The sequence below is a fragment of the Orycteropus afer genome, unplaced genomic scaffold (assembly GCF_000298275.1).
Source record: "Orycteropus afer afer isolate SDZICR_OR568_19922 unplaced genomic scaffold, OryAfe1.0 scaffold00292, whole genome shotgun sequence".
Taxonomy (NCBI): Eukaryota; Metazoa; Chordata; class Mammalia; order Tubulidentata; family Orycteropodidae; genus Orycteropus; species Orycteropus afer.
Genome location: NW_006921879.1, coordinates 822,899 through 831,741, shown reverse-complemented (window position 1 = coordinate 831,741; position 8,843 = coordinate 822,899). Strand labels below are relative to the sequence as shown.

The window sequence follows — 8,843 nt, the reverse complement described above, 5'->3', positions numbered from 1 at the left end:
GGGGCGGGGGTGCATGGAGGGATGGACACAGGGAAGAGGTAATGGGAGAAGTGGGAGGGGAGCTGTTGCATTGTGGTAAATTGTAGTCAATGTCATGAGACAAAGTGTATGTGAAATGCTGTATGGAAAGTGAATTTGCTCTGTAAAATTTTACCCAAATCACAATTAAAAAAGAAAAAGAAAGAGGCTAGGAGCCTCTGCACTGCTTGTCTTCTGTTTATTTTTGTCTTGATTGTCTTTCTGCAAATAATAGGAAAACTCATACCACTTCATGATTGATGTAGATGGTACAGGATGTATAAGTTTGGAAAGCAATCTAAATTCCCTACAAATTCCTATTCTGCCCTCTTTAACATGCATCAAGACTATACTCAAGACATCCTGTCAAGACATACACAGGAACACATCCACTTATTCTTAATAATCTATCAGTGATCCACCAACCCAATTATTAACTGAATTAAACCCATTGCTATCAAGCTGATTTTGACTCATGTTGACCACATGTCGTACAGAGTAGAACTGCTCCCTAGGGTTTCGTGGCTGTAATCTTTATGGAAGCAGATCACCAGGCCTTTGTTGGGCAGCACTGCTAGTGTGTTTGAACTCTCAACCTTTAGGTTAGTAGTTGAGCACGGACCTTTTGTACTGCCCAAGGACCATGACCCAATTACAAGGTACATATATTCTTGGTGTTGGGTCTTTACTCTAATGTACAAATAAGCCAGTTGTCACCAAGTTGATCAGACATATGTGTCAGAGTAGAGCTGCGTGCTATCGAGTTTTCAAAGGTTGATTTTTTTTTTTGAGTAGTGTACCAGCCCCTGCTTCAGAGGCACCTCTGAATGGACCCCAATCACCAAACTTTCGGTTAGCAGCTGTGTGTTTAACTGCACCACCCACATACTCCAAAATGTCACACATAAGAAATTGTAAAATCAAATATAATAAAAATTTTAAAAGCCCATGCATCTTAATGTCAAATGCATAGAATAAGATGAGAATGATAAGAAGTTAAGAAGAGTCAAAATGGGTTTGGTAGACTTAAGTGGCTGAAAAAATGTGTAAAAGAAAGAATAGGATTTTGAAGAATTTCAAAAGGTGGGAAAGAAAGAACCAAAGATGGAGAGACAGCATAGGAAGTATTCAGAGAAAAATAAGCTACACGGGTTTGACCAGAGCAAGTTTGTGTAGGAAAATATGAGATATAAACCTTAAAAGGCAGGTTAGGATTAGATCAGCAAAGCCTTGACTACTGGGCTCAGGGAATTAGACTTCCTCCTGCAGGCAATGAAGAGTGTTTGAGGGTTTTTGAAATAGTGTTATTGCAAGTGGTGTGTTTAGAAAAGTAGCATATTGAAGGGATCAGAGGAGTGAAGAGTGATGATAGGAGAGAAGTAAGAATGATCTGTAAGATCAGGAGATGGAAGGATTCTCTTAGAGGGAATAAAGAAAAAGAGAGAATTTGGATCTTTCTAGAACAAGAAAAAGAATCATTATATTTATTATTATACCTATTTTTTCTGGGATTCCCATTATGAATTTTCCAGCATTGACTTCAAGTGGTCAAGCTATGCTATGTTGTTAATAAATATTGTTGCAAAACTAGTTTGTGTATAGTTAAGTTTAGTGTTTGATGCTGTATGGAATGAAAAGAAGCAGAAATTATGTTTCATGGCAAAGGAATTTTCAGGCTTAATAAGAATGGGGGAGAGACTAGCGTGTCAATTAGCCAGAAATGTGAAAGGATCACGCAATAAGTTCAACGTAATCTGTACTGTAGCACTTCTGAAAAATGAAAAAGAAAGATCACTCTGGGTTGAAGTATAATTAGACAGGCCAGAGGCACAGAAGAGGGAGCAGTCACACTCCCAGGTCGCTGGGATTCTGACTAGCCAAACGGACACTTTGTTCAGTTCTGCGAGAGTTCTTGTTTCCACACAGTCTCATCCTTCTGTATCATACAATGCTATCTACCTCTTTCTTGCTCCTCCTTCCCTCAGACCTAGTAGCAGCAACTCCCAGGAAACAAATGCAATTTCACTTCTTACCCTCTGACAAACTGGAAGCATTCTCTATAGGATCAATTTGCCAAAGGAACTGGTAAAGAAAGAAATCCCATGACTGAGAATGGGCAGGGGAGGAAATGAGAGATGGGGAAACGACATGTGCTTTTGTCAAGTGGCTGTCATGTGCCAGGTACTGTGTGAGGGTGTAAGGACATAGTAATAGTGAAGAATGGGATGGCTAAGATGTTCTGTCCCACCACGGAGGTTATAGACCCCACCGATGGGGTTTGTTGTTGTTGTTGTTGTGTGCCGTTGAGTCGGACCCAACTCATAGCAACCTCTCCTTGGGTTTCAGAGGCAGTTTCACTACGGAAGTGAGAAGGAAAAAAGAAAGAAAGAACTACTTGATACTAGGCACTTTAAACATATTATTTCATACAGTTCTCACCACATTTCCTTTTTCCTTCCCAGATGGGGAAACAGAGGTTACACGAGGGAGAATAAATTATGAGTGGAAGAGCAGGAGAGATTTAAACCCGGGTCTTCTGACTTCATGGCTGATTTTTTTTCCCCCAACATGATACTTCCATGCACACACATGAACACACATATAGGGGTCAATCCTGGGAAAACTGGCATAAGGAAAAGAGAGTTATTTTCATACTATTCTCCTTGTTTTTATCTTTTACCTTTTATCTTTACTGCAGAAGGGATTGCACTATACTTGAGATGAAGACATTTTCTCTGCTACTGCTGGATCTGGGGTTGGTTCTCGTAGGAACCACAGGAAGCACAGTGTCAATAATTGAAGAAGAATTTCTAGGGGAAGAGATGGAATATGACACAACAAAAAGTGGTCAAGAAGAACAGACCATTGAGGTATTAATGAACTTGACCCTGTTAGGTAAAAATACCGGCCTCAGCATGTCCAAGGATATTATATATTCCTCATTATTGACACTGGAAAGGCTACAGTATAACTTCACCAAAGAAAACAGTCAAGGTAATGGCAAAGAGCATTGCAATGCCATGGTGGTCTGCAGAATTGTGTCAGAAGCTAATGGGTCATGCAAGTTGAGAAATATCTTTGTCCATGGCTCCATAGAAATGATCCATGGAATCCACAAGTTCCCTAATTGCAAGTGTGCACTGAATCTTGATATGCTTCGAGGCAATATGGTGGAACCAAATCGCTATGAAAGCCCAGAACGGGAGACCACTATGTGCCAGCTCACTGCAGGAAAAGAATTCCCCAGATGCCAATACCACAGTGTTACCTCATTAACGAAGATGCTGACAGTGCTCACAGGTCATTCTCTAATGAGCTGAATAGTTAGCGTCTCTAAGTTGTAAATCCCACAGGACTTTGAGAATAGGGTCTTTCTAAAGAAGGGAATACTCATACTTATTTCTTTCCTTCTATTATCCCCATCTACCCTCTAGCACCATAGTAAACTCTTGATTATTTATACTAATTGAGTGAAAAATCCAAAATTGTGGGTAATTCAATTAAAATTTGTAACTGCTCCTGAAGTTCAGATTCTCATTCGTTCTCTCTCTCTTACACACTCTTTCTCTCTCTGTTTGTGTGAACCAAACCATCCTACTTTAGCTATAAAGCCAAAGGCTGAGTATACCGGCCCAGACAGAATTAAGGGAAGAAGATGCAAAGGCAACATGGATAATTGAAAAGTAGTTGTACTGCCACTGGGGAGCTCTGCTGGCGTAGTGACTAAGGCATTTGACTGCTAACCAGAAGGTTGGCAGTTCAAACCCACCAGCCACTCCTCGGAAGGAAGACTGGACAAAATACTTCCGTAGATATAACACCTCAGAAACGCAAGGAGGGGTCGCTATGAGTCAGAGACGACTTAACAGTACATAACAACAACAACACTGCTTCTGGAATTATTCAGAGAAATAGTCAATTAATGTGGAAGGCATTATTATCATTGTTTTCCTTTCTCAAAAGCCAATTGCACTGATGCGTGCATACAAATATGGGTATCTACCCTGCAACCATGGGTCTGCCTGTCCTCCATCTCTATGCAATCTCATGTCTCTACCCTCATCCATATCTGTCTCATAAGTTTCTGTAAAGGAAAAAAAAAATAAAGGTCTTGATGCAATTTTTACTCCAGCATAGTCTTGATACCCTGGGGTCTGTGGGAAAGGAATGGCAAGCCATAGGGAAGTAGAGGAGGTAGCAAGACGGAAACAGGAAGTCTATCAAGGCCAAACGTGAAGTAGGATTGCACTTCAAATCTGTTGCTTTCTGACTTTCTAGAAAACTGTTTTTCACTACCAGTTGTTTATGTATAAGTCTTCATGGTTCAACTCTGTGTAGAATATAGCAGTTATCTTGTTCATTAATTTACTCCTATCTGCTCCTGTTTTCTCATCTTACATCCTCCCTCCATTCTGAGATCAGTTTTAAATAAATGCATGTAAAATAAATGTTCCATCATTGTAATGTTTTTCTTGTTGTGTGTCATTCCTTATCAATTTTCCTAATTTTTTTTTTTCACATTTGGTATGGAATTCTTATTATATTGATGTTATAAAACTGACAATAAACAAATATGTATCATTACAGCAGCATTTTTTTTTTAAACTTTTAGTTGGGATTTCCTTCTCTTTTTAGTGTGATGGCTATTTAAACAATCACTAAAGACTTGGCCAAATAGGTATATAGTTAGCACTCAATTTGTATTTGCTAACTACAGGAAAGGATGATACAGGGAAATGCCTGGGACCAATAGTCTCTTCTCTGCAGGAGGAGAATTCAGGGCCCAGGAAGGGTGATGTGTTCAGTGGGTTCCAGTCCAGGAGTATTTCCATATAGTGACACCAATGGTACCTCTCATTCACCAAAGAGGAAGTACAGTGGGCTCCATCCACAACAGAGCAATTCAAGAGTCTCCTTTTGGTTCCAATTTAGTTCAAATTTTAGTTTCAATTTGGTTTTAATTCAAGTAACTCCTTTCCTACAGCAGGAGTTCCACCTCTGGCTGACAGGCATGTCAATCCCTGAAACAATATTCATACAAGAATTTTTTGGCTTATGTAAGAAAAAACAAATCCAGCCTAGTTCAGAATTTAGTACAGATTTCTTCCTTCCCCAGGAAAGAAGAGCAAAGATCTAGAAGATATCTATTTCTAGGTGAGGAGCATCCTTTAAAACAGGCTTAATTGAGACCATACCTTCCTACATTTCTGAAAGAACTAGAGCTCTGGGTTCCAATCCCTTCATGCCCTGATCTCCCAGCATCTACTCGACTCATAATCATGCTATTAAGTTTGAAACATGCTGTATGTGGAGGTGCCCTGGAGAGCAGGCACCTGAGTGCTAATACTTCTTATGCTCTAAGCCTGTCACCTCCTTGACATAATGTACACCCTAAGGCCCTTCATAATGATATGAACAAGGGATTTCATATTTTAAAAGACTAAGTGCTCATAATGTCAATTTTCTACTCTTTTTTATTTTTCCTTGTAGTTTTACATCTAAATCTCTGAGGCTGGCTTTCAAGGCCTCTAGGACTCTGTTCTCATCTTACCTACCTTGTCTTCAACACTTGTCTGGGCTCTGTTGTTTTGAGGCTGCTTTCTTCACAGTTGACAGAATCTACTGTGCTTATAGTGACCCTATAGGACAGAGTAGAATGTCCCATAGAGTTTCCAAGGTTGTAAATCATTACAGAAGCAGACTGCCACATTTTTTCTTGTGGAGTGGGTGGTGGGTTCGAACTGCCAACCTTTTGCACTTTTACCATAGCACCACCAGGGCACCTCGATTCACTTGTAGGGTGGGATTATATCGATGCCCTTTCGTTTCCCTTTCTCATTGCATCAGCTCAGCCCACACATTCACACAAGCTCCACCTGACTGGAAATAGCCCAGTAAGTGTCCCTGGAACTTGTGAGAAAAGTAACTGAGAGGTAGACATGTGTTATATTACTGTTACTGAACGGAAAAATTAGAGGGAATTAAATGAGGTGACAAAAGAGATAGTCGAAGACTAAATGTGTCAAGGAGCCAATAGACACGTAGGAGAAAGTAAATTGGGAATAGAATAGTGATTCGGCAAAGTGATTCTGGGAAAGTTCTTTAGTGTAAGATAGGTGCCCTTCTTGTCGCCAACCATTCTATTTATTTTCTCAATATCAAGTGTCCTAAAATTCCCTTAACCAATTCTGTAATGAAAGTCCCTGGTCTTAAGTGCCAGGAGGGTACTGAAGGAAGGAGAGCCTTTATGACGTCATAGATAAATTCCCATGTTTTACTGCCTTGCCATCACCCTTGAGTAATTCATTTAACATCACTGTGACTCACTTCTTTATATAAAAAGTGTGGAGTTTGGGTCAGGTCTGTGATCTCAGACTTAGGCGTGTGTCATAATCATTGTGGCAAAGCTTTCAGGTTGTCCATCCAAACCCCCCTCCCTTGCCCTCAAGACAGTAGTCAGACTTCCTGTCCCAGGCTTTCTGAGTGAAGTAATGTGTGCTATATCTGGGTCCAGATCTTCACAGACCAGACTGTCTTCCTCTGTGGTTTTTAGTGCAGATGATGATATTGTCCTAGGGATGGCCTGAATAGCAAAGTGGAAAGCTGCCACATAGCAAAATAGAAAGGTGCCACATCCCTGAGTAACTGTATAAAGCAGAGCTGTCTTGTCAACCTGAACTGCTCTTCTTGAGAGTGTTCTACGATAGAAATAAATATTTGTGTTCTTACACCAAGTATAAGGAGCTCTGGTAGCATAGTGGCTAAGGCACTTGCCTGCTAACCAGACGGCTGGTGGTTCAAACCCACCAGCCACTCCTCGGAAGGAAGGTTGGGCAATCCTACTTCCGTAGTGATACTGCCTCGGAAACCCAAGGAGGGGTCGCTATGAGTAGGGGCCGACTCGACAGCACATAACAACACCAAGTATATTGTTTCAGAAGCTTAATGTTACCTTAGTTAATTCAATAACTTTGTTGTTAGGTGCCATCAAGTGATTTCAATTCTTAGTGATTTCATGTATAACAGAATGAAACACTGCCTGGTCCTGTGCCAACCTCACAATTGTTGCTATGCTTGAGCCAATTGTAGTCACTGTGTTAATACATCTCGTTGAAGGTCTTCCTCCTTTTCGCTGAACACGTACTTTACCATGCATGATATCCTTCTCCATGGACTGGTCCCTCCTGATAACATGTCCAAAGTACGAGAGGTAAAATTTTGCTATCCTTGCTTCTAAGGAATATTCTGGTTGTACTCCTTCCAACGCAGATTTGCTCATTCTTCTAGCAATCCATGGTACATTTTACATTCTTTGCCAGCACCACAATTCAAATACATCAATTCTTCTTTGGTCTACCTTATTCATTTCCCAGTTCTCACATGCATAGGAAGCAATTGAAAATAACATGGCTTGTGTTAAACACATCTTACTCTTCAGAATGACATCCTTCCTCTTAAACTCTTAAAGAGGTCTTTTGTAGCAGATTTGCCTAATGCAATACATTGCTTGATTTTAATACAACCCCCTGGACTCTACCCTAGGAGATTTGGTTCTACAGATCTGAGATAGGACTTTAGCATGTGGTTTTTTGTTTGTTTGACAAGTGTGTTAGGTTTTCTTATGTGCTTCAAAGTTTCAATGTCGCTGAATTACATTAATAGAAGTTTGAATTCTAGTTATAAAACATTCGAGTACCAATTAGGGAAAACACAGTTTTTGAGGATAGCACTGGGACAAAACAACCCAGTTTAACTCAAAGAGCATTGTTTTGGTTCCCTAGTGCTGCTGACGGGAACATACCACAAATGGAATGGCCTTAACAAACAGGAGTTTATTCTCTTACAATTTTGGAGGCTTTAAATCTGACTTCAAAGTGCCTGGCTCTAGGGGCTGGGTGAAAGCCCCTCAACCTTGGGCTTTAGCTCTGCCTCCTGCTCCTAAGCAACTGAAGCTAGAGGCTTTTCTTCACTCAGACAGCTGCTGACTGCTGAGGCTGACAAGCCCAAGGTTGACAAGTAAAAAGGCACAGTCTCAATGTTACCAAACAACATGGCGGGCCACTAATTCAAGTCCAGATGAAGTTCCAATATAGGCAGGGCATGGCAGGCTGTTGAACAACAACTTGGCTACACACAGGGTTCAAGCATGCCCAAAAGCTAGAGATCAATAGCAAAGCTTCTCCTTAAATGCAGGAAGCAGACCACATCCCGAAAGCAGCTACTCAGCTGCTCGCAGGAGATTCCACCATGGAGTTGATTGCCACTCTCATCATGGGGAATAACTACCTGCAGCTGCCCAGCCACTCAACCAAGCATAGCCAAGTTGACAACAACTTCACTACCACAAGCATCTACCTCCTCTATAGTCTCCCAGAACTAACAAGACAGACTTTCTTTTACCTGAAAGTAAAAAAAGACATCTATGAAAAAGGATGTATCTGGGAGCAAGCACAAGGGCACTGTAAGAGGGAGCTGTTTGCAAAACTGTGGCTCAGAAGTTGGAAAAGGTGCTACAAAAATGAAATTCATCCTTCTAAATCCAGAGTCCAGAAAACTGACAGGATATTGGATAAGAACACCGTTTTAAAATCTGTAATCCTTCACCTTATGTTAAACTTTTTTGAGACCACATGCAACAATCATCACAAGGATGTTTATAGGTTAAAAACAATTGTAATTGAGCTTTTATGATATTCCAGCACTGGTCTAATATATATTCTCTTTTTATTCTCAGAACAACTCCCAGGAGGTAGATATTATTATCATTCCCACTTAAATGATGAGAAATTAAAGCACAAAGAGGTTAGGTAGTATATAAGGTCAGC

General features: G+C 40.6%; 1 protein-coding gene across 1 annotated transcript; it reads left to right on the top strand.

Annotated features, from left to right (window-relative positions):
* The first annotated feature begins 2,738 nt into the window (after window positions 1-2,738).
* Window positions 2,739-3,338, top strand: RNASE11 (ribonuclease A family member 11 (inactive)). Its single transcript, XM_007951126.1, has one exon. It carries the CDS (start codon window positions 2,739-2,741, stop codon window positions 3,336-3,338), a length of 600 nt encoding a protein of 199 aa, XP_007949317.1.
* Window positions 3,339-8,843: the final 5,505 nt, after the last annotated feature.

Excerpts from the sequence above, each read along its gene's own strand:
- RNASE11 (XM_007951126.1), top strand. The coding sequence starts at position 2,739 with ATGAAGACATTTTCTCTGCTACTGCTGGATCTGGGGTTGGTTCTCGTA.